Below are 23,639 nucleotides of genomic sequence, written 5' to 3'. Positions count from 1 at the left end.
CATGAGACCTGCAGGCCAGCCATACTTCCATTGTGTAATATTGTCAACTAGTATAGCTACAAAGAGGCGTGCACTACTGATTGTGCATGGGTATCAAGTGAGTGTCATTGCTAGCAGCTATCCACCCTGGCTTCCACTGGTCCTCAATCTGCATTCATCATCTCTCATTCCGCATAAACAAAGGGGTATTTGAAAAGAGCGATAAGAAAGACACGACTCCCGCGATTACATTATATGTGCCACCAGGGCAACTTAAGGTTCATATTATAGGCAAAGAAACTTCAACGTAAAAAAGAGAAGTGAGATCGGAGGGAGAAGCACGGCTCAGCCCTTGCTAGATTTCCGTCCATGACGCTTCTTCTTCTTCGGTCTCGGTTTCATTGCCCACCCCGACAAGCAGGTCCAGCCTGCACCGTTCTTGCGTCCTTCATCAAAGACAGTTCCAATGCCTGCCAGCAGGTCTTGTTGGTTCAGTCCTAGTTCCGTTTGAAGCTTCACAAGCCATTGCTCCCAGATCCAGCCACCGAGCACCCCCGTAACACTGGCAATATCAGCTGTACTTCCGACTGGGCCGTGGACCGCTTCACATTCTTCGATGAGGCTCTTTACCCTCGGATCGGGGGTCTCTCTAGGTGGTTCAGACTTGACCGGCTCAGTACCCATGGGTAGGAACATCCAGGCTCGTTTGACATCCGCAAAGTTCCTCTGCAAGCGACTGAGAAAGCCTTTGGTCGGTGTCGGGTCGTAACCCAGAGCCTTGAGACCGGACGCAAATTCAGCTGATCTGGCAGATGCCTGCGGGCCAGCGCGTGTTATTTCTGCATCCATGACAAAGAATTCCAAGTAACCACCTGGCTTGAGACAGCGTCGGCACTCTTTCAGACACAGGTCATACTGGTCCTGTGTCTCCCCGGTCGGACATTCCTTCTTTAGCAAAGCAGGAAGAGAGCGGGCCGAGATTACATCAAGCTTATTGTCGGCGAACGGCAGTTTCCACAGTTGGGATACAGGAAGGTGCCGGTGGTTGGGAGGCCCTTTGATGCCTGGGTTGACCGCCTGATGCTCAGTAAAGACCGTATAGACTTTCACATGAGGGTACTCGTGAGCTAGTTGCCAAGCCCATTCGCACGAGGCGTGTCCGCCGAGATCGAGGATCCTTAGTTGACGGGGTGCCCTTTTACGCGAGCCCAGCTGCTTCAGAGCAGGGCTTACAATCAGGCTACCCCCGTTGATATATCTCAGAGCATCCATGGCCCACATTGGTTGACGAATTTGAGATAGCACAGTCTGCTCTTTCTCAACTATGGAGAACTGGGCCTTCTCTGCCAAAGCCGAGTCCATGGTTGAGTTGCGAGGCGCCAACGAAAAGGGCCCCTTGTAGGCCGGACGTTCCGGACGAGCAATTTCATAGTTTCCACGCAAACGCTTGATATGCGCGTCCGTCAAGCCCAGTCGAACAGATTGAACGGCATCAAATCTCGTGTTTCGATGCACAAAGGTATCTCGACTGCCGGACTGCTGCTGGACCGCCTTGAATCCGCGCCAGTAAATGGAGTCTCTACTCGCCATTAACGAGGGGCGGGAGCTAGGCGGTTCTGGAAGCGCTTTGGCAAGCCGAACAGACTGCTTCCGGCTTAGCTGATTAGGTGGTTGTCGATCGGTGTTGCCCTGACCTTCACCGTTGTAAGGACCTTCGTCCAGCAGATTCACGGGATTGGTCTCATTGAGAGCTGAAAGGTAAGACGCCTGGGCTGCCAGCCAATCGCTGGTCCGGTCCAGCCCCGACATCGCTTTCTGCTTTAATTCGCTCTCGTAGTCCTCGTCTCGTTCGTATTGATCGTCCGGGCCGATGGGTGCAATAGCATCGTCCATAGCGTCATCCTCAGAGCATGCTTGATCATCGAAGTGATCAGATAACCTGGGTGTCTTTTCCTCCGGGATCCTGATGGCAGTGGGTGGTCCGACGGGGTCATACACGGCCGTCAGCTGTTCTTCTGTCGTCCGTTCGGGGTAGTCTATTACATGCTCCACGACCTCTCCCTCGGTCCGGGAGAACGGTAGCTTGTAGAAGCCCTCGGCAGTGGCAGAATTCGGTGGCTTATTTCCACAGGGAATAGACCAGGTGTGGCGTGCTCGTGGACCCAGTGAAGCAAAAAAGCCACCGGGTGAGGGTATGCTCAGCCTGCTGAAACTATACCCTGAGAGTTCCGACGCCGGGGTGGCGTCGTCCGCACTCCGGGGGCGCTCTGGAGGCATACGGATTTGCCACATCTCTTCGTTAGACTCTGAAGTTTCCGACCAGGGATCTGGGGTACCATCGAGTGAGATGTGCCTCAGTGTCTCCAAGGCATCTGCAGGAAGAGATACGCCTCGATCAGACGGTGTGTCTCCCCTTACTGGCTCAGCATCCAAGTCAATCGACGATGCGGTTGATTGACCGCCTGGGATCCGTGGAAACCTGCCTAGGACCTGCCGCCAGTCCTCATTGGCGCTTTCGATAGCAATCTGAATGCTTTGGGTATCCGGGTCCGCTTCAAGCTCTTCGTCCTGGGAATCTTCTAATTCGTGACGAACATGCACGTCCTGCGCAGTCCAATCATTGTCTGGAAGGGATTGCAGGTCTGGAGTTGCTGGAGCACTGATGTTCGACACCTGGTCCGAGGAGACACTGCCATCCAAGGACGGCGGCGCATGCACGGCCGGCACCGAATGGGCAAGCATAGAGAGGGCGGCGGGAGATACAGGAATCTTTGGCGGCGGAGTTGGTGGGATCGGGGAGCTCTTTGCAGCACCGTGCAGCGATGGCCACATTGTGGATGATGGTATCGTGAGGCTCGGGTACCGACTGCGGGAGACGGGGGAGAAGACTGAAGTACGCGTCGTGGGTGTCACCAAGCTTGTTGGCCGGGTGCTAGCGAAGGAAGTGCACTCGTCACTGATGTCCGAATCATCGTCGGTTGCATCGTATAGGTCTTCGAACGGTTGCATCTGACGCTGCCATTCAGTGTCCGAACAAGAGGAGACCGAGCCTGCAGATATTGGCGAAAAGAAACGATTCAGTCGAGATGACACCGATGAGAGCCCACTAGTCTTGAGCTTCAATTGGGGTGGCTGTGGAGGTTGCGGTGCCTTTGGTGGTGTCTGCTTGGTGCTGGAGGCAACAGGCCCTGTAGAGTCGGCATACTGCGCCTCGCGCGCGTCCTCCTCTATCGTATCAAGCCTCGTTCCTCGCACCTGTCGCAGAGGTGGGCATCTGCCCGTTGCGGGACGGTATACGTCCGTCATGATGCCCAAATGTGCCCGATGCTAGTTTTATTTTCCTTCAATTACGATATGGGATGCAAAATATGATGCAGAAGTCGAACCAAACAATGTAAATCCGACAAAGCAGCCAGAGGATCTCGATCACAGTCGACACCGATCAACGGATCAACAATATCAGAGAATTAGCAGAACGAATGATTACCCAGCTACCAGAGCTGAGGGCACGATAACTTGACAGAAACACAAAACACAAAGAAAAAGGTGGTGAAGACGACCGAGATGGGGTAAGGTGAAGATCACCTTTGGTGACCGGTAGCGCTTGCTCTACTAATAAACCGCTGGAAAGAGGGGAAGGGAGGGAGATCTGAAGGGAACACCCTCCCACCATCACCAGACCTGCAGGAACTACTGCAACATTGCGCACAAAGCACCCGTAATCCCTGTAACTGGACAGGCTGAAGATGCTATCATTGGTGGTGGGATGGCGGGCGCTTCGGCCACGACGAATCCGAGCAGTCGGCCAGCCATGATGGGCGACAACGGACGGACTCGGGAGGCAAGCGTACCAATCACCGTGGGGGGAAGATCTTTTTGTCTGCAAAGAACCGCCCTCCAGCCAGACATTGAAGCTGTGTGTGATTGGGGAGGTGTTCGTGTGATTGGCACGCTCTAAGCGCCCGGTGCTCTATCTTTAGAAAACGATGGACAGCCGGAGATAGTCCAAGCGGTCAATAGCCGTGGCCGGGGCGTGCCATGGGAGGATTGGCAGTGGTAATGTAATGGACTTAGTAATATACTAAAGAGTTGAATTCGGATCATCACGATCAAGCATCAACGAAGGTTGATGGGAGTGCTACTACTATAGTTATGATGATAAGCAGCGTGGGTATATCCCAGCCACAGCCAGCTTAATTAGTAGGAAACAACTCACACATATTGAGCATGGGCCAGCTGTCGACACCCGCAGGAAAGCACAGAAAAGGGAAATCCGGTCCGCATACAACTCCGAACGGCAAACTGAAAAGGGAGATGGATAGTTGAGTCACCCGACCAGCATGTCGACGTCGAAAAAGATGGTCACAGCAGGGAGGATGATGAACTGGACAAGACACGACTGGTGGATGGCCAGTTGCCAGTTGGAGGGACCCCGTGACATGCATTGGGCGCGAGTCTCGACCGGGTGTTCAGGCACCCAGGCCCCCACCGGGCTGCAGCCAAGGTCTCCCCCCACGTGCAATTCAGGACCCTAGCCCTTATCGGCGGGCAGCAGATTTCCCATTTGGGCACTCCGGAGGGATTGAACTGACGTCGACAAGGCAAAACTGAGAACTGAAAAAATGGCGGTGATATCAACATCCGCTGCTGACTTATGGCTCGTTGCCCTTTTGGCCGTGATGGAGTCTCCATCCATTATTTGTTCCATCCCCATCCTTGATATCCACTCCCGGGTGTGACCCTCTCCCCCCCCTTTCACCGGCCCCTCGTTCGTCGGTGACCCGTCATCAGAATAATTGTCCGTAACTATAAATCCGGTGCCCCTCCACTTCTTCTTTCCATTCATCTCCGGTGATACCGCATCGTACCGAATCCTAATAAATTCTAACTCTGCTTCCTTGGTCCCAGAACTAATTGACCTACTATCTCCCTCCCAATTCACCTCCTCTTAATCCACCCACCATGTCCCCGCCAGCTATCATTGCTCCCTCCATCCTGAGTGCCGACTTCGGCACCCTGGGCAGCGAATGCTCGACCAAGATTGCCCAAGGCTCCGACTGGTTGCACGTCGACATCATGGACGGCCACTTCGTCCCCAACATGACCTTTGGTGCCCCCGTCGTGACCAAAATTCGCTCCCATGTTGCCCGTCCCACCGAACCCAACGGCAAGGGCACCTTTGACTGCCACATGATGATCCAGGAAGTGCGTCTGGCCTCTCTTCTTCCTCCTACCACTATTTATACACTCCAATGACTTCTATATACCTCAATGACCTCTATGCTAATCCCCATACAGCCCCACAAATGGGTCAAGGACTTCAAAGACGCCGGCTGTGATCTTTACTGCTTCCACTACGAAGCCGCCATTTCCTCCACCGCCGCCACCAGTCCCGCCGACAACACCACAACCACCAAGACCAGCCCCAAGGACCTGATCCGCTATATCCACGAGGAGGGCATGCAAGCTGGAATTGCCATCAAGCCCGATACCCCCGTCGACGTGCTCTGGGATATCCTGGCGAATGAGAACGAGAAGGAGCGTCCGGATGTGAGTGATCCTACATCCCCATAACCCATAACCCAGTCTTTCTTGGCCCTCAGCACATGTTTGCGGAGCATACCCCCACATAAATCAAAAAGTGGTGCATGGTTAAGGTTTAAGCTACGGAGCAACAACATGCTAATGCTGTCTATCTTGGCGTCTTACAGATGGTCCTCGTCATGACCGTTCACCCCGGGTTCGGTGGTCAGAAGTTCATGGCCTCCGAGCTGCCCAAGGTCAAAGCTCTGCGGGAGAAATACCCCAACCTCAATATCGAGGTGGATGGTGGCTTGGGACTGGGTACTATTGATCAGGCTGCTGAGGCTGGCGCCAACGTCATCGTTGCGGGCTCGGCCGTCTTTGGCGCTCAGGATCCCGCCGACGTCATCGCTAAACTCCGCGAGACTGTCAACAAGTATCGCAAGGAGTAAACCGAAAAGAATAATTATAATAATGAAATAAATAAAACAGAAGAGGGGGAGGGGGGAAGGAAACCATAAACAAAAAGTTTCTTCGGTTCATGTGATACGATTTTCGTTGCGATCGCTCGCATTTCTATTTGTTCTGTTCGTTTTCTAGCTTCTTCCTGGCGCCTTACAGAATTTTTAATGTTCCCTTTTTCGGGTGTTTTCCCTGTCGACATGTGATGAGCGAAAAGGGTCAAAGAGTATTTGATCGGTTACGGGCGGACGATGCGCGTTCAGGCATATTTAGAAGGTTATGGGTTGGGTATACGGATCAGATAGAGCAGGTAAACAGCGGGATCATCAACTGTGTATGTAATGGGCAATGAGTCCAGTTCGAACATATACAAGTTTGAATGCAAATTACAAAGAAAGAAATCAACAAGCAAGCAACAGTGAAAGCTGGTATCTTTACAGGGAAGGAAGAGAAAAGGTAAGAGTCTCGCGATAACCGAAAATAGGACGCTGAGTCGTATTCGTCGTCTCGAAATGAATGCAACCGCAACCCCGGCCGTTGACTTTGGCAGCCCGCGCTTTCTGTCGACCGGGGTCCCATCCTAGGTTTTTTCACCACCACCACTCTACTCTTCTTCGATCGTCTCCTCCTGATCTGTCCGCGCCGCATTATCTTCTCTCAAGGATTTGAGAAGATCCTGTTGACCCCCGGAAATAGACTTCCGCAAGTCCTGTGCAACTTTTTCCTGTTCTTCTTTGGATGTGGCGGAGATGATGGAGCCACGGTGGTGCTGAACCATTCCTAAAGCTTCAGCAGCATCAGCATGAAAATTAGCAGACGACTCTGCAGCTACCTCGGGCACGAGAGGCGGCCGCTTAGGCTTGCTAGCCTGAGCATCAGGAGCAGCCTCGTTCCCACGTACAGTATCTTCCTTGCCTGCCTGGGACTGCTCGCCAGTGGCAGGGGTCTCTTTCGGAGTCTCTTTTTGTTCTGTAACTGCCGGAGCGGGTTCCTTGGCCGGGGTAGCTTCCTTAGCCGGGGTAGCTTCCTCAGCCGGGGTAGCTTCCTTGGCTGGGGCAGCTTCCTTGACTGGGGTAGGTTGAGTGCCGCTGCCCTTAGCCTTGGCAGCGGCCTCCCCGCTAGCCTGGCGCATAGCGGCCGTGATGGCAGTGTCTTTCGGGGTCTCTTTGGACGGGGGGCTCTGAATCTTGATTGTGCTTTGTTTGAGTGTAGTTGGTTCGGGGGTAGGGGTAGATGCGGCCGAGGGGGGTGCGATCGGAGTACTAGTTGCGGGAATACTGTCGATGTCTTCGACACTGTTAACCTGCATCCTCAGCTCACCATACTCATTCCATTCTTCGACTTGCTCCAAGTCCTGTTGTCTGAAGTGTTAGCTTGTAGTCCCCAGTATATGTTGTGCTTCCCTCGCTAGTAGCCACCTAGCCTCTCTGTGATGGGATAAGGGAGGGATGCGTACTCCGACGACAGTGCCAAATTTCACCAAGCCAGGAAGCTTCTTGCCCTTGGAGCGACGGCCCCAAAGCTTCCTGGCTACATCATCCGTGGCCACATCGATTGCGCGGAAGGGGAGCTTGTTGGCTTTGAGAATCGTCTCCAGGCGTGCCGTTGCGGTGACGATATGGGACGACCCCGCAGTTAGGGAGGTGTAGAGATAGAGGGTGGGATCAGACATGTTGAAATACAAAGGATGAATTATCCGGTCGTCGGGGTGAAAAATGAGAAATTAGATGGTGATGGCGAAAGAGAGTATATCGAACGGAGAGAGTGAGGGAAGTAGTAGGGCGAAAAATGAGGGGAAGAAGACAAGGATGACGATCGCTTTTGATGGAGGCCCGCTTCCCCTATTGCAGCGCGACGGCGCGCCTTCCCGATTGTTCTCTTTGAAAGGGGCAGAAAAGTGAGGGAAATGCGCTTCACCGCCGAATGACGTGGCTTCCTGAGGCCCAGACTGGTCACGTGGAATGGTGGTGGTCCATGCAGCTTCGAATAGATTGGAGAGAGCGTAGTAGTAAGTACTTAGTAGAGAGTGAGGAGCTCGATGGGTGAATTGATTTGACCCGTAGGTGAGAATGATCACTAACAACAAGATTGGGCTAGGAAGGAGAAGGATGCGGCGCAAGAGGCAAGAGCCGACCCTATATACTAGTTCAATGATTACAGACTAATGTCGTGACAGCCTCTTGCAATTGTGGGGGATCTGATTCCAGGGTGGCAATCTGACGTCAGTCCATCCCTCTGGTCCATACGCGATGCCCGTAACTATCTCCAAAGAATGGTCCTTTCTTCCTCAATTATGCACCGACTACACGCACAGCCATATCCCTCCACTCTTTTCTCGGTACCATCCGACCTTTTCTCCACCTTTGATCGGCTGCTTCCAAGATATTTTCTTCGCAACTTTGCCTGCGCTATGGCAGGCCCCGAGTTATCGCTGCGGAAGAAAAGTGGGTGCAATATTCAACTCGCAAGATAAGTGGCACGTCTGATGTCACGGCTCCATTGATCGTACAGGGCCCAAAAGTGAGCTATCACAGTTCCAACGGCCCATGACTTCATCGTGTAGCTGTTCGCCAGCTCTTTGGCAAATCTTCTAGCGTTGTTTCTGAACTCACTTATCTCGATTTATTTCCATTGAGCGCCGACTACAGAGTTCGCCAGGATTCGTATTTGGTCCGCATTTGTTGCATATGTTCAGTGGCTCCGACTGTGATGCAATTGGAGAAGAAGCCAACGATCATCTGATACTCCTCAACGCCTGTTTGATATGGTGGTATGATGTTGCGCAATGACCACATAGCTACGCCGTTGAGGAAGGCTTCGAGAATGGCTGCAGAACACTATACTACAGGGATTGGAGCTACTTTGTATAAAGTACATGTAGAAGGTGGCGAGGTGGGACTAGTTGGACGTCAAATTGCTACTAAAGTACGCCCCTGTCAGATCGACAATCCCACAAAACTTGATGTTTGTCGCACACCATAATAAATCGGCCCTTTATCACACAGCCTTTGATACGGTTCGGTCAGATCGTCTCTTTTATCATCACTTACAGCCGGTGTCTCTCACCGGACTTGCCTCGTCATCAGCTTTCGGACGAGCCTTCTAGGCACCCACCCTTTACGAGTAGCACAGCTCCTGTAGTCGTGCAGAGGGCCGCTTCATGTACCGTGAAGTGCTTCGTCAGTCCAAGTGGCAATGGACAAAGACCTGATATCATGTATATCTCGGGCCGTCGAAATGGTGACAAGAACGGTTCTATATATTTCAATGTGTTATAATGGCACCAATCTCCCCAAACTGCTGCAGTCAACGTCTTCAAATTGGACATGTCCTTGACATGATGAAATCGAGGACCCCAGATCAATCGTGATGTTCCCGCCACGAATTATCTATGCAATAAGGGGGACCACAAGTATAAAGCGGATTATCGTTTCCATGAACTAAGGTGTCACGGATTCGGTATCGAAGGGGAGGAGCTTTCTGTCATGAAAGAACTCTCCATTTGCCCCTTTGAAAAACTTGTTCGAACGGGCAAAAGGCGGAGTTTCGCGATGATTGTTATGGGATGATGACAGGGCAAGGTCTTATCGAAATGCAAGAGACTTATGAACCCATGCAACAGCAATAGTCAGCTCTTCAAGATGCTTTCCTTAAGAACCCGGTATGTCTGGGCAACAAGTCGCAGCGAGATCGCTTCATGAAATGGGTTGCCTTCAGAATTGCCCTGCGGGAACTAATTGTAGGCCTGGTCTTTGTGTTATCAAATGTAAGTTTTATTCAAGCAAACCTTCGAGTTTCAACAAATCAGGCTGGTCCAATTTCCCGAAGCCAGAGTTCCAGCAGCAATTGGATTTATCTTATGGAGATGGCTCGAAGCATTATTTCTAGTACTAACTACAGTCAGAGCTGCCTGACGGAGAGGCCTGGTGATGACTACTCCGATGGTCCTATCCGACGTACCTGCCAACTTTTTACTCTATCACCACAATCTGGAAAGACCACACTCTACGCTGTCACCACTCCATCATCCGTGGTGACCGCTCTAAGGATGAGATCCTTAGTCACGAAACACAATACTGCAATAGTGTATCTTTGCCTACCGAAGAGGCCGTGGCAATTCGGATCGATACTGGCTTGGATGAGATGCAAAGATAATGTGGCGCAGGAGATGGCGAGATCGGCGCGGTGGCAGGAATGCTCCATCAAAACTGCGTTGTAAAAGAGACACTTTCGCGAAGACAAGCGAGAATAGCCGGTGGCTGCTCCATAGTCGCTTAAGTCAAAAGGCCGGTACCACTTTTTCAGACTCTTGCAGCCCGTACGTGGTTGAGACTTACTCGGCGTACGTTATACCCATCTTACTAGCTACATCGATCTGCAAGGACCTATCTGACAACGAGCGCTGACAAGTCCAGCCTAGAGATGCGCCATTTGGCGTTGGAACGGTGCATCGCCACAGCCACTTGGACGAAACAAGGCACAGCGGTTAATCCTTCAGACAATGCAAGGCTTAGCAACGAAGCAGCAAAGCAACGATTGAGGAAGTCAGGCTATCCACAAATCTTCGACTTGTTCAGCCGCGTCATCAGGATCTCTCATTGTCAGATCCAATCACAGACACAGATGCTACGCAGAGCATTAGAATCTCGTTGCCTCTGGCGGTCATAGCACCCATTCACACAAGGACAACGAGCTAAAACTCGGCCCAGCGGTTGGCTAAACGCCGTTCCAGACTCGGCTCTGAAGGACGCCCAGGCCTGCCTGCGGCGAGCTCTCCGAAACTTCGTGAATCGCACGTATAGGAAGTGCTTTTCAACTGCCAATACATGGACGAATCAGCCCAGGCAAGGATATCTGGTGTTCGTATCAGCATGGACCAACCGGCCAGATCGATGGTGAACATACAGGGCGTTCAGATGCCCTGGCTAACCGAGTCTACGCAGTCCCAGCCAGTTGGTGGGCTTCATGAGATCTCACACACCGAGGGTAGATCTCGCCTCTTCTGTCCCGTTTTCCAAGCCATTATCGTTGCCCGAATCTCAAGTCCCAGCCCATAGCCTGACTCGGTCACATCTGAACAGGGATCGAGTAAGGCAGAAAACTGACTAATAAGACTGGTTGGGCATAGGCGGCAGCCGTTTTCCGAATATCCCAGCGATGATGTTGTCATAGTGGTTTCAAGTAAGATGATAAGTTTAGCCTTTTGGCGGAAATGAGGTGGGCGTTGGTGACCTAAGTAACTAAGTGCAGTGACCTGAATCCTTTTTGGCCTTCGGCGTTTCTATGGGATGGGCGGGTGGCCCAACAGCTCCGGCCTCAAATCTTAAATGATTCGCTGTCAGTTGCAGTTTGCAGATAGCGCCAACCGGGCGTCCCATGGAACCTTCCAAAGTTCGGTAACTGTCCCACGTCTACGTAGTTAGTAGATACTTTTCCCCTTTCGACCCGAAAATTTAAAATGGGAGAAACAAAACAAACAACAATCGCCAATTAACTAATTACTATTTTCAGGGATCAGAATATCAGATTTGGAAGGTTAGTAGTTCAGTAGTTTGGTGTGACAACTGCCCAAGTCAGGCATTCGCTAAGAGAAAGAGGGGGAATCCATCCTTCTCTCATCTCATCTCAACCCAAAACCTTTCTTCCCTGCTTTTTCCACCATCAACCGGCAGCACACTGTATGCGCATCCTGCATGGAATCACAGATGGTACGAACTAGTGGACCACCTTGAAAGCCTTTTCCAGCCTATCATCCCACCCCCTTCAGGGAAATTGGACGATCACAGAACGTCTAGCGGACCCGCCGATCCCCTTGCCCATCGAATAGGGGTGCTTTGCTACCACCGACCATGACGCACACGGAATAGCGCCACGCATCTATTTTTGTCCCATGTCGTTTTCTCTTCTTCTTTCCCCTCCCTTTCCATCACCATCACCATCTCTTCTCCAGACAACTGCCCGGCTGATCGGGCAAGGTACACGAAAGAAAAAAAAGTACGTACCTGCGTACGAGCATAATCTAAGAAGCAGGCAGGCAGGCAGGCATCGATGAAAATTGACGCCCAGCTGGCTTCACTACTTACACCCTACGACAAACTAAAGCGTATGCCTAAGACTTATCACAATGCATTGGTGTGAAAAACAAGTTGTGAGCGCAGCGAAAAAAAGCCAGCTAGTTTAGTTAGTTCCATCATCTTGTCATTTGATGCCAGCCAGCCAGCCAGGAGGACCGTATGATCTCCATCCCTATTACTCTCCATGTACTTTACGGTTGTACTCGAGTTGCTTTCTATTCATTGTCCTCAATGATATGCATTCTCTCTTTCCGGTAGCCGAGTCATTTCCGCTGCTCCGTGCTCTAGCAAGACGCCGCCGTGCTTTTTGTAAAATTGTCGCACTATTGCATTTTTTCTTTACCTGCTTCCAGTGTGGCTATTAATGGTTTGTTGTCATCCGTTGTTCCGGTCTTAGTTCTATATCTGGTAGTTAGGTAGGTAGGTACTTAGTTATCTTCCTCCACTTTGTGAAAGACGGGCCAGGAATAGCATTCCTTTTTGGGTCGTAAACGGGATTAGTAGATACTGAATGGAGTTCTCGCTTGATTAGTACAAAGCTAACAGCTCACCGGATGATTAGGATGTCACTCAGAGCTAGCAAGCAAGACTGATGTTCGTTATGGAGGTGTTATCACGTGGTATCATGTTGGGATGATGGTGAGATTCTTAGTAGGTTAACGTTAGTAGTTGTAAGGTCTGTAAGCGGGGATGCTTGGTACTCATGACTTTTGTGGTATCAGTTCGATTAGTAGTAGTTTACTACTACTCTGATCATGATGCTACCACTGGTGTCCGCTTGCTTTGTGGTGTGGGTGATTGAATATGATCATGATGTACTGCTGGTCGTATATTTTAGGAGTCCTAACCACTGCGATAGTATCTTTGCAGTTAGTGTTACTGGTACTACTAGATCCTATCAGTGGTAAGCACTACTGTGTTGAATATATATACGATCTAAAGCGAGAGAATCTCGTTGTAAATTGAACAATGTGCTATCGCACCAGTTTTGGCTGCTGGCAACGAATTTTATCTTGCAAAGTAGCTGAGTTGGTGAAGGATGTAACCTGTGTTGGAGTGATCGGACGATTAGGAAAATGGTGGGGATGGGTAAACTGAAGCGGGATGAAGCCAAGAGGGGCAGAATGGCAATGACGCAGTTGCGCAAAACTCTTCGCCGACATGGCTCGACGCTGCTTAAGAATCTTGAAGAGATACAGCGATTCCAATACTTTATCGAATTTCTCCCTCACTTATCGTGGGGTTCGCTGTAGGTTATTCACTACGAATTGCCCTCGGTGTCTGGACGCACTCGAGAGGCACCAACTCTCCAGACCGACAGAACAGAAGTTTCCCGGGACATGAAAATATGGTAACGAAGAAGCCAAGTTTGCCACCGGATTTACTCCGTAGAGATGGTGATAATTTCCTTAGTCGCTTCCCCTCAATACAGTGTCTAGATTGAGGACGGAGTGGTGAATGCGTGGGAAAAGTGCATGACTCACGGGTTCAACTCAATACCCCGCTGTTGCTCATACCGCAACGGTGTACTCCGTTCTGCCGACCAGAGAGGGCCGGAAATTCGACTGTCTTCGAGAATCGGCAAGAGGGGGATTTCCTGGAATATTCCTCCACCCGCGCAGATTGAGCCGGAGACAACGGTGGAGTAGCAACTCTGCACACGAGTATCCCACGTAGTCCCTGAGTTTCCTGGCTATGTTTTCTTCATTCTCGAAAAGACACTATGAGCGCCGTCGGTGATTGGCCCGAGCCATGTTCAGACACGATAGCCGGTTCCAGGAACGGCGCTTTACCCGTTTGGGGACACACTATGGGCTTCTACGGTGCAGTAGTCGGTCCATAGTGGTCACTTCCACCCCGTAGTATCGTCATCGCTTTTTAGGCCTCAAAAAGCGGTGACTCTGCAGTGGGCTCGCGGTGGGTGCTGAAAGTCTGAAACAACGGTGGAGGAGCGGTTGACCGCCAAAAGCGCTTGCCTTCGGTGAGAGCATGAGGGGAGCGCGTTCCTAAGCCTAAGCCATCATGATCTGGTTAGCTTTATCATCGTGTTGGCAGGGTGGAGGTGAAACGCCAGCACATAGACCACTCCATCCGCAGCAACCCTTAGTCACATACAGCGTTCCTCGACTAACTAATTGAGTAAGTAGTAGGATGGGCTAGTCGATCCCATGGACCAACTGTTCTTCCTATCCCACCAAGGGTGACGATGAGCAGGCAAGCTGTTCTCGTTCTCAGCAGCAACTTGTCAGTGGTCTAGTCCTCATTGAGAAAGAGTCACGTGTAGCACGTGATTACCAGCCGTCCTTCCTGCGTATTGGGCGGCATCTTCATCCGCCCCACACACTCCCCTTCCCCAAATGATCGGTCCATCGTCGATAGTCTTGAGATCGTCCGGTCACGGCGCCAGAGGAAGATCCGGGAAATATTCTAGCAGCTGGATTTACGAAAGATTTTCGTCACCTCTCCGGTACGGCGCTCCATAGCCACCATACCCCTAGGAACCACAGTGGTCAGACTGTCAGCAGTCCGTGTCAATTAGTTACCTGATCGAGCTCGTGTCATTCTTGGACGGCCATGTGCAGACAACGCCGGCCAAACCCTGGGTGTCTTCCGCGTGGTACCGCGGGTTGGGCCCGGGGGGCTGTACCCAGGTTACTGCCGCTTGCCTAAAGATGCTATATACCATAACCACGGGCTTCTTCTTTCGCACAGTCTAAGGGCACGAAGAATGGGATGCCTGGGGTCGACAACAAATCCTGTTGATACCCAATTGCCCCTGGAGTTTGCCCATCTAGACTCCAAAGTGTCGTGTCCAGACACAACATAGAGGAGGTTTGTGCTCAACTGTTCAGGAGATCTTACTTCTCTCAGTTATTCTGCTGCCGCGCCTGATACGACAACAAGCGACCGCGATAAGGGACAACTTGAGTTCCGGCTGGCTCGTCATCTGCAAGCGCATCACCAACTGACAGAGGAGTAAGACCAACTAGAGTTGGCCGTGACGAGCATTGTGGTAGTGTAGGAGCATGTACGGAGTATGGGGACGAGAAAAGCCCGAACGGGTGTAGCCTGACATCGACGTGGCAGCCGTAGAGTCGAGGGGGGAAAGGTGGTTGACTTCCCGGGTGCTTTGTACGGAGCAGACGGGCGCAGGTGGCCTGCCACTGACCACCAACCGGACCGTTAGTACATTGCTCCGACGCAGTAAGCCACTGCTGGTGGGAGGAGGATTACTACACTCAGGTACCTCAACTTGGAGTCACTGTTTCTACCTTAGCCTCAGTAGGTACCTGAGGCCGGCGGAGCCACTGCTGGGAAACAGGCCCATGATTCTTTCAAGCCCATGTACCGCCGTAGGCGCTGCAGCAGACGGGGTACAGCGTCTCAAGTCCAGCGGAAATGGGCTGGTGCAGCCAGTCCCCATAATAATCAGGCTAACACAGGACTCCATAGGGGAGTTGGTCGTAGTAGTCTCTCGCCCGTAGTAGTAGTGACAATAATAATCCCGTGCACATAACCCATCATAACCACTCGGATGACTGATCATGGGCCTCCAGCGCAGCAGGTGCTTTTGCTGGTCCGGGTCGATGACGATGGAATCCGTTTCGCTGCCTCACTTTGGGGCACACACCGTGTTTGTCCGTCCACTGCGACTCGTCCGATCGATGTGTCTAACCCGTTGCAAGCAGGTCCATTCGGGCCTCTGTTGAACAGTCAGCGTGTCACCCTCCCCTTGACCTTTCCTGGTAGGTCTAGTCCTGACTTGGTGGTGGTGTGTCTTTTTTTTCCTGACTGAGGACCGTCATAGGTAGAGGCGGGACTGATGATTTCTGGTCTGCTGGACGTGGGTTGGTCGTCGTGCTCTGCTCCTTTTCCTCCTTCCTACCTTACAGTGCTTAGTGTGCTTTTCATCTCTCTCTCTCTCTCTTTTTTTTTATTTTTATTTTTTTTCTCGGCTTTCCCATTCTTCCATTCCCCCAGAAAAAGAATAACTAATCCAGACGGACACTGGTTAGTACTGACTTGAGTGGTCTCTTCTCTTTTTGGCACTAGCGCTCTGATCACCATCTTCGGCCCAGACGGTGAATCGATTTCCCCCTCCTCCCTCCTTCTCTTTCCCCAAAAATTACAACAATAATAATTATTTTCTTTTTTTTTTCTTTTTCGCTTTTGATTTTTTTGATTTCTTACCTCTTTTACTTTTCATTTTGGCTAGCTCACACCCTTCCCCCCCTCTTCTTCATCCTTATACTTATTCCATATTGGGAAATGGTAAAAAAGAAATGAGGGACAAAAGAAAATACGGAAAAAGAATAAAAAGCATAGAAAAAAATCAACATAAAAAAAAGTCAAAATGGGAGATCAAAATGGGGAAAAACAAGATCATCAAATGAGAACTAAAGGAATAAGTAATGCCAAATCGAGAAAGAAAAATAATAATACATCCATTCTACTTTCTACCTAACTTTCTCTCTCCCCCCCAAAAAAGTTGCGACAGATCCTGGCCATCCCAAGAGGGTCTGGACTCATCTGGGAGGCTTCCAAATCCCTCCCTCCATCTTCCCATCCCCGCCCAGTTTCAACCTCTCGCGATGGGCGATGAACTCCCTAAACTAGCCTGCAACTACTGCTTCTCCTTCTGACGGATCTTTTGTTCGCTCACGCTCGTTCCATCCATTCGTACCTTACCCATCTTCCCCTTCTCTGCCTTCCCTCCCCTCCTCCCTCTGGCTTCTCTGCTTTGCTCCTAATCCATTCTCACCTTAGTTTCATCCTCGACCCTCTCCGGACCATTCGACCAACCCGGATGTGGGGATGGTGGATGCTCCATTTAATTGATAACCTCTTCCCACCTCATCTGCCTCCTCGTTCTTTATCGTTATCGTCATCTTCCTTGTTAACATCCATCTGGCACTTCCCCATTGTTCTCTTACTCCACCGCGCCTTCATATATCTCCTCCCCCCATCTCTCTCTTACTCTCTCATTCCTCCCTCTTCTTCATCTCATTCAACAATTTTCCCTTCCCCATACTATCTTACCTCACACGACCCCCGTCTATCTTATCTGTACCGGCCTTGCTTTCTTCTGCCGTGTACTCCTCTTTACACTTCACTGCCTGCCCCATTTATCTTAGTATCGGGCCTATTCTCTACTACACTCCATTTCTATACTCCAGTCAGTCTTCCTATCTCGTTGCTCGGGCGGGCAAGCCACCAAGAGTTTCTCTACCCAATATATACTGACCGCGCTAGCTCCAGAGATCCTCCTAAACCCCCGAAGTCACTTGATACTGATAGCAGCACCCCCTCCTCGCTCATCCTACGTGAGAAGAGGCAGCACTCAGCGAGGACTTCTTCACCCATTATGGCGGGCACCATGGCCGACGACGAACTCTTCACAAGGGCCATCTCTGGGTATCGGGACGCTTTCTTGGATCGACACTCCCATCTTCCGGAATCAGAGCGAAACGAACTTTGGAGTCAGCGGTTAAGTCAGTTCATGACCACCACGGCCTCTTCTTCCATATCCTCTGTCGCCTCATCCAGTTACCGCCCGGTTCCCGGTTCTGGTCTTCCTGAAGATGGCGGTGCGGCTCTCGAGAAATCTGGGAAACGGTTACGACAGGATACCCCCCGGACCCTACCTGGTTCTGGTCTTCCTCCACCGAAACGACGAGTCACCGTATGTGATCTATCTTGGTCTTCTGCTCCCGCCTCTCCTGCATACCTGCGTTTCTACCCATCCTGTCCCTCCCGCGCTATTCTATGATCTTCTTCTCTTCTGTCATCTCCCGCCAACAGTCCTTGGATTGACACTTGGCAGACTCCGGAACCTCCAGTGACCGTTGATTTGACGCGGGAACTGTCCCATGCGTCTTCGCCGGCGGCCCCTGAGACTACTCGACGCCTCTCAAGAACGAATTCTCGGAAAGGCAGCTCGGTCTCTTACTCTGGTCCTGGACCCTCCTCCCGGCATACGGCTATGGTCCGCTCGCAGAGTCAGCAGATACCGGTTGCTCACCGTCCGTCGCTGACCACCCCTGCAACGGGATTTCGGCACTCCTATGGGCCCCAGCGTGTGCAGCGCCGCCTTGACCATGTCAACGAATACACGCCCTCCGAATACGCCAAACAGTACTTGGATGATTTCCAGGGTCAGGGACACGTCTCGGCACTTTCTATGGCGCTTTCTGCGGATGCGACGATGTCTGGACTTCGACAAGAACCCCAGCTGAATCAGGGCCAGCCTGACTTGATGACGACGAACTTTGCTGCCATGTCCAACCCTACCATGGTCGAGCAGCCGGTCCTGCCGGCTGCCGTGGAAATGAGCAGGAGTACCACAACGGACTCGCTCTGCGGAGGTTTGGGAATGATGAGATTCGATTCTTCGGGGCCGAATCTGGACTCCAATTTCTCATTTTCCGTCCCCTCTGAATTCGTCACCTCCACTTCCCCCATGAACGTCCCCTTCCCTGCTTCCTTCTCATCTATGCACCGACACCCAAACCCCGAAGTCCCCCTCACATTCACTGAGCCTTCTGGCTCGATGTCGTTTTCTTGCTCCGCTCCATCCTCCACATCCTTCCATCCACCCATTCCTACCCTTTCTCCATCTACTGCGACGGAGATGAGGCCTTCTATGTCTGTCGAGAGTGACAGCTCGTCTCTCTCCCAGCCATCTAGGGCGGCTCGCAGGACCCAAGAACAAATTGTTCAGGGTACTCGACCCATTGCTCCTAAAGCCGAGCCACACAGCAGCTCACCCCCCAAGGTGGCCGAGCAGCATAAGATGATTCGCATCTCATCATCGGATGGTACTGCCAAAGAAGTTGCAGCCATTCCCAAGGCCTCGATCCAACGGCCCCCACGTCCGAAGACGTATTGTAACATGTGCAACGACCAGCCGGATGGCTTTCACGGAGAGCACGAGCTGCGTCGACACATTGAGCGGGTCCATGCTGTTGTTCGCAAGGTTTGGGTTTGCGTTGACATTTCTCCTGGCAAGACATTCCTGGCCAACTGCAAGGCTTGTCGGAATGGGAAAAGATACGGTGCTAACTACAACGCCGCCGCTCATCTTCGTCGCACCCACTTCAACCCGTGCCAAAGAGGCCGTGGTGGTCGTGGCAAAGACAGTGAGAAGCGCGGCGGCAAGGGCGGTGGAAACCACCCGCCCATGGATGTCCTGAAGCACTGGATGGTGCAGAAAGAGGAGATAGTCCTCGAGAATGCCCAGAACTATATTGACCAGGATGCACTAGGCGATGACATGGTGGCTGCTCCGCCTGTGGCCTCCGAGGATGTTACGTTCTCTGGATTGCCGCAGGCGTCGGTCGAAGACATCTCTTCCCAGGGTATGGACTCGAATTTAGTGAACGGATTTGAGTCCTTCACAGCGATGCCGACGATGGTCATGGACCCGTCGATGGATGCTGCTCCCTGTTACTTCGATTCTCAAACGTTACCGCCTGAGATCGATTCGTATGTGTGATTGTATAAACCCCAGCCCAGCGGCTGATCGCTTTCTCGTTTACCTTCCTGAGGGCTTGAGACTAGATCCTTGGTTACTCATGGGTTTCATGTTGATACTATACATCTTGAACCTTGCTTTTTATTGGAGCTGTTTCCATATTCTTCACATTGTGCACTTTTCGCCTACATTTGATGTGATAAATTTTCCACTGGCTTTTCTTTACTTCTTTTTTCTCTTTTCTTTCTTCCCTTTTTCCGTTCTTAATCTTTCCTCTTCTAATTCTCCTCCTACATTTCTTCTCTATCTCGTTTCCTTCTTCTTTCTTCTTTTTCTTTCAGTGATTCTTCTTCTTCTATCTTCTCTTCTCTTCATTCTTCGGACTCCAGAGGGCCGACAAAAGTCGACCTGGTGATGCCCTGGATGGGCGCTACGACATAATGTGTGATGATGAGCAGTCAATCAGCCAGTCTCAGATTCGTGAATATATTGATTTGGTGCACGTCGTGCATGAAAGCTACAGTCCTCCCGAGCACAAGCCTCGGGACTAGGGTATGAGGGGGAAGACCACTGCCGACTTTGCAGTACCTTTTTTTTTTTTTTGGTAACTGCAGCCTACTATTGCTAAAGGATACTAAGATGCCCAGGGACTTTGCTTGGTGATGCCACGGTGCGGGTGGCCGTAAGGTAGGCGGTGCTGGTAGGCGGTGACGCCGGGGCGTGGCTTTGTGCCGGCACGCACCTGACTGCCACGATGGTGGGCGCAGTGATTGGGCGCAATTTAGGGGTCTCATGAGCGCCGGGGCATGCAGTGGAACTCAGGGCAGCCCTCCTGCCAATGATGGCGGCGATCCTTTGGCCAGCCCAAGACGGTTGGCTGACAACTAACCTTTCATTCCCTGAGCCATCGCTCACGGGCGATGACGGTGGGGCGTAACTCCAAGCACCAGGGCGGTGATTGGTGGGCATGCAGTGCTCGCCCCGACCGCTGAAGGGGGCGCCCGACAGTTGTTCCAGGACAAATTTCCCAAATCAATCATAGCAGGAACTGTCGTGGCTGGTGCCTGGCGGTAACTGGGTCCTGTAGGGCTGCGCTAATGTGGCTGAGTCCAGGCGGTGCTGCGTACGAGACTTGTATGTACGTATTGTAATCATGGGCTGACGGTCCCTTTCGGTCGGGTAGGGAGAGAGCGGGCTCTCTCTCTCTTTCTCTTTCTCTTCTTCTTTCTCTTTCTCTTTTTGCCCTTTGAGATTACGACAGATGATCACTTAGTTCCAGAGTAGTACTTGTTTCGGATTCAATATTAATAATTTATCATCTTCTCTAACTCACTCATCTGTTGGCGTTTCCTGTTTCAGGCTGGGGAGACATGAGCGGCTAGGATTTTCTGGCGTCCTTCTAGTTGGGGGTGGGGGCGTAAACAGGATTGCACTACTGGTCACTATTGGCTCGTGGGACTCGGATTCCTGTAAGGTATGTTACGAAGGAAAGAGCAGGGAGTTGAATAGAGCGTAATTTTCTTATTAAGTGTCTCTCTGCTGGCTCGGTCTTCTGTGTCTGTCTGTCTGTCTGTCTGACTGACTGTCTTTCTTCTTTCTCATCCACCAACCAAAACCTTAAAGGTTGAACGGCGGCTCAGCGATCTTCTCCTCTTTCTCCGCCTCCTTTCGCCTTTCCAACCCCTAGCGATCGTTCCTTTTCCTGCTCTTCTTCTTCTTCTTCCTTCCCCCCCCCTTTCTTGCTTTCCGCTTTCCATCGACTCCGTTTAGAACTCGGCGTTTGTCTTAGGTATGCTTATCTCCCTTTTATTGGTCCACGCAAGGCTGGGCTTACCTTCCTCCGTCCACTCACTCTCCCTCTTCCTCTTTCTTCCATCGCTACCGTCCACTGCCAAGTTCACCACGCTGACCCAGTGCTACTTTTATTCCTACACACAGACTCTTTCCCTTCATCATGAGCGCTCCCGGATACTACAACGGCCCTCCTCCCCCGCCCCAGGCGTAAGTCTTCCGCCACTCCATTGCGCCCGATCTCCTGTGGTTTTTGCACCGGGCATTCGGATTTCAAGCGACCGCGGTGTGTTGGCTCAGGAACCCGTTCGGAGGGCTGGCTTGTCACCAAGCTCCTCGACGCCGATGTTTTTTCCTGCGCTTGCCAGCGGTCGCAGAGTCTCTCGTCAAACCATACCCCGGATTTGCGCATTGTTCTGACCCGGTCTCCGCACAGGTACCCTCCCCAGGGCTATCCGCCTCCGCAGGGTGGCTATCCTCCCCAGGGATACCCCCAGCAGCCCTACCCTCAGGTATGTTGATGCCAGTGTTATGTGCAGTCATGCGATCAACCTCTGACCGGACAGCAGATGCAATACCAGCAACAGCCTCCTCCCCAGCAGAAGGACCGCGGATGTCTCGGTGCCTGGTAGGCCTCACACCCTTGCTAGATTTTGTCGCGCCGCATCTTGCTAATCGTACTGTTTTACCTCTAGCCTGGCCACGCTCTGCTGCTGCTTCCTGTGCGAGGAGTCCTGCGAATGCTGCTTCGAGTGCATCGAGTGCTGTGAAATGTGTTAAGCTGTGATCGATTACGGGTGCTACCTCGAATGTAGCGAGGGCTGCGCGCGACCAACCGAGCCCTCACGATCGATATACGACCTCGACGATACGATAAATTCCCCTTTCATCGCGTGCTACACTAGACCGGTCGAGTCCAGGGGCGCCGGGAAGCGCTGCTGTGACAGCTGCAGTTGCTACGCGGTTTTTGTCTATTTTCTTGTTAATCTACCCATCGCGTTCCTGTTGCCTTCCTTCGTCGTGCCCCCCCATGGGAATTTTCTTCTTATCTATTTTCCTTTCTGTTCAATATGGTGATCCCGGAATATGTGTTTAGGACCCGGGGTGGTGCTTGGAACGGGGAGGGAGGTGAATCATCCTCTTTGCTTCATGGCGCTTCTTTAATTGATGACTTGTGAAATTTTTCTCTCTGCTGCATCGGCTGCCCCAGTAAATGTCATCATCTGTGATGTGTTCATCATCCGAGCATGGTACTCCACAATGTGATACACAGAGTAGACTAGATCTGAAGCAATTTTCCATTGAAGATCCTGAACATCTTGGCAAGAATCTGCGAGGAGGGACCTGCGACTCTAGTTTCCTTTCCGTCTGAGCTTGAATCCAAAGCCAAGCCCACCGCCAGGAAGCCCAACCAATAACGGTCTCTCCGATTGGTGGTACCGTTCAATCTGGCTGAGCGGGTTTCGCCTAGGCAGCCTTATAACTAATGCGCTGTTCCGATGCTTCTGGAGGAGCTGAGTGGCTGCCTAATTCACCCTGCAGGAGTAGTAGATCATTCTTTGGTCGATAGTTGAACGTCAGTAGATCGAACTTTCGCACTTGACGTAATTTTCATATCTAAGATGCTGCGCCACGTGTAGTAAGTACCATTTTGGATATATATACAGGGCTGTGAGTGTGGCTGTAGAGTGCATGAGGATTGAGTATGTAAAGAAAGGAAGCACGGCAGTACTAATTCACTCGTCGTTAGGACATGAACCGTCACTTGTAACGTTACTACTACTAGTACAGTAATAGAAGCGTACGTTTATAAATATTTTTTTCTACTCTACCAATCCCAAGTAGTAAGTACTAGTTAAAACTCAAATTACTATCCCTACTATTAGAAAGCCTCCATGTGTACTACAGAGGGTAGTAGCAACAATGTGTTTTTCATTTCGGTTTGCAGGTACTCCTTGGTTTAGATGAAGTCAAAGTAGAGATATCTTGTCTATGTTCGTGGGATCAGGTTAATTGATACTTGATCGACTCATTATTGGGTTGTGGGTGGCGGGATCATATTGGTCTGGCAGTGTGGATGCAATTTGTGCAATAAGATGGTTGGAGCAAATGGGGTAAGATCGTAGTGTTCTAGGGAGTGTATGTTTCTATATCATGTCCTTCTTTAATGGTAGAAAAGATGCAAGTTAGGGAAGAGATCTGCTGCACGAGCAATCCAAGGGCTTGGTCTTCAGCTACAGTTGAGGATATACTAGAGATCCTGTAGACTACATCCAATGTCTGTTCTGTTTCTTTAGGTATTGTTTAGCACTTTGTCAATATTGGCCATGCAGCAG

The 23,639-nt window shown here is 51.3% G+C and overlaps 11 protein-coding genes across 11 annotated transcripts; 7 read left to right on the top strand and 4 right to left on the bottom strand.

Annotated features, from left to right (window-relative positions):
- Nucleotides 1-324: 324 nt before the first annotated feature.
- On the bottom strand, nucleotides 325-3,285 carry An09g03470 (uncharacterized protein; the record flags this gene model as incomplete). The annotated part of the gene is made up of 2 exons (XM_059749725.1): nucleotides 325-2,351; nucleotides 2,571-3,285. 2 exons carry the CDS (start codon nucleotides 3,283-3,285, stop codon nucleotides 325-327), a joined length of 2,742 nt encoding a protein of 913 aa, XP_059601389.1.
- A 258-nt stretch (nucleotides 3,286-3,543) lies between these two features.
- Nucleotides 3,544-3,937, top strand: An09g03460 (hypothetical protein; the record flags this gene model as incomplete). Its single annotated transcript, XM_059749724.1, has 2 exons — nucleotides 3,544-3,548; nucleotides 3,619-3,937. 2 exons carry the CDS (start codon nucleotides 3,544-3,546, stop codon nucleotides 3,935-3,937), a joined length of 324 nt encoding a protein of 107 aa, XP_059601388.1.
- A 1,004-nt stretch (nucleotides 3,938-4,941) lies between these two features.
- An09g03450 (uncharacterized protein) lies at nucleotides 4,942-5,954 on the top strand (the record flags this gene model as incomplete). The annotated part of the gene is made up of 3 exons (XM_001393625.3): nucleotides 4,942-5,184; nucleotides 5,278-5,529; nucleotides 5,691-5,954. The coding sequence occupies 3 exons, from the start codon at nucleotides 4,942-4,944 to the stop codon at nucleotides 5,952-5,954; spliced, it is 759 nt and encodes a 252-aa protein (XP_001393662.1).
- A 614-nt stretch (nucleotides 5,955-6,568) lies between these two features.
- On the bottom strand, nucleotides 6,569-7,636 carry An09g03440 (uncharacterized protein; the record flags this gene model as incomplete). Its single annotated transcript, XM_001393624.3, has 2 exons — nucleotides 6,569-7,318; nucleotides 7,421-7,636. The coding sequence occupies 2 exons, from the start codon at nucleotides 7,634-7,636 to the stop codon at nucleotides 6,569-6,571; spliced, it is 966 nt and encodes a 321-aa protein (XP_001393661.1).
- Nucleotides 7,637-8,787: 1,151 nt separating this feature from the next.
- On the top strand, nucleotides 8,788-11,021 carry An09g03430 (uncharacterized protein; the record flags this gene model as incomplete). Its single annotated transcript, XM_059749723.1, has 9 exons — nucleotides 8,788-8,889; nucleotides 8,970-9,216; nucleotides 9,316-9,485; nucleotides 9,540-9,625; nucleotides 9,865-10,179; nucleotides 10,280-10,306; nucleotides 10,347-10,535; nucleotides 10,633-10,675; nucleotides 10,767-11,021. The coding sequence occupies 9 exons, from the start codon at nucleotides 8,788-8,790 to the stop codon at nucleotides 11,019-11,021; spliced, it is 1,434 nt and encodes a 477-aa protein (XP_059601387.1).
- A 563-nt stretch (nucleotides 11,022-11,584) lies between these two features.
- Nucleotides 11,585-11,903, bottom strand: An09g03420 (uncharacterized protein; the record flags this gene model as incomplete). Its single annotated transcript, XM_059749722.1, has 2 exons — nucleotides 11,585-11,710; nucleotides 11,823-11,903. The coding sequence occupies 2 exons, from the start codon at nucleotides 11,901-11,903 to the stop codon at nucleotides 11,585-11,587; spliced, it is 207 nt and encodes a 68-aa protein (XP_059601386.1).
- A 1,211-nt stretch (nucleotides 11,904-13,114) lies between these two features.
- On the top strand, nucleotides 13,115-13,687 carry An09g03410 (hypothetical protein; the record flags this gene model as incomplete). Its single annotated transcript, XM_059749721.1, has 3 exons — nucleotides 13,115-13,280; nucleotides 13,337-13,435; nucleotides 13,491-13,687. 3 exons carry the CDS (start codon nucleotides 13,115-13,117, stop codon nucleotides 13,685-13,687), a joined length of 462 nt encoding a protein of 153 aa, XP_059601385.1.
- A 1,377-nt stretch (nucleotides 13,688-15,064) lies between these two features.
- Nucleotides 15,065-15,938, top strand: An09g03400 (hypothetical protein; the record flags this gene model as incomplete). Its single annotated transcript, XM_059749720.1, has 5 exons — nucleotides 15,065-15,100; nucleotides 15,182-15,256; nucleotides 15,325-15,519; nucleotides 15,604-15,784; nucleotides 15,853-15,938. The coding sequence occupies 5 exons, from the start codon at nucleotides 15,065-15,067 to the stop codon at nucleotides 15,936-15,938; spliced, it is 573 nt and encodes a 190-aa protein (XP_059601384.1).
- A 112-nt stretch (nucleotides 15,939-16,050) lies between these two features.
- On the bottom strand, nucleotides 16,051-16,245 carry An09g03390 (uncharacterized protein; the record flags this gene model as incomplete). The annotated part of the gene is made up of 2 exons (XM_059749719.1): nucleotides 16,051-16,151; nucleotides 16,230-16,245. 2 exons carry the CDS (start codon nucleotides 16,243-16,245, stop codon nucleotides 16,051-16,053), a joined length of 117 nt encoding a protein of 38 aa, XP_059601383.1.
- A 1,170-nt stretch (nucleotides 16,246-17,415) lies between these two features.
- On the top strand, nucleotides 17,416-19,533 carry An09g03380 (uncharacterized protein; the record flags this gene model as incomplete). Its single annotated transcript, XM_001393618.3, has 2 exons — nucleotides 17,416-17,721; nucleotides 17,863-19,533. 2 exons carry the CDS (start codon nucleotides 17,416-17,418, stop codon nucleotides 19,531-19,533), a joined length of 1,977 nt encoding a protein of 658 aa, XP_001393655.3.
- Nucleotides 19,534-20,988: 1,455 nt separating this feature from the next.
- On the top strand, nucleotides 20,989-22,073 carry An09g03370 (uncharacterized protein; the record flags this gene model as incomplete). The annotated part of the gene is made up of 6 exons (XM_059749718.1): nucleotides 20,989-21,012; nucleotides 21,153-21,301; nucleotides 21,451-21,513; nucleotides 21,740-21,813; nucleotides 21,870-21,931; nucleotides 21,999-22,073. 6 exons carry the CDS (start codon nucleotides 20,989-20,991, stop codon nucleotides 22,071-22,073), a joined length of 447 nt encoding a protein of 148 aa, XP_059601382.1.
- Between the last annotated feature and the right edge of the window lie 1,566 nt (nucleotides 22,074-23,639).

The sequence above is a fragment of the Aspergillus niger genome, assembly GCF_000002855.4.
Source record: "Aspergillus niger supercontig An09".
NCBI lineage: Eukaryota > Fungi > Ascomycota > Eurotiomycetes > Eurotiales > Aspergillaceae > Aspergillus > Aspergillus niger.
This window is presented reverse-complemented; position numbering and strand designations above follow the sequence as displayed.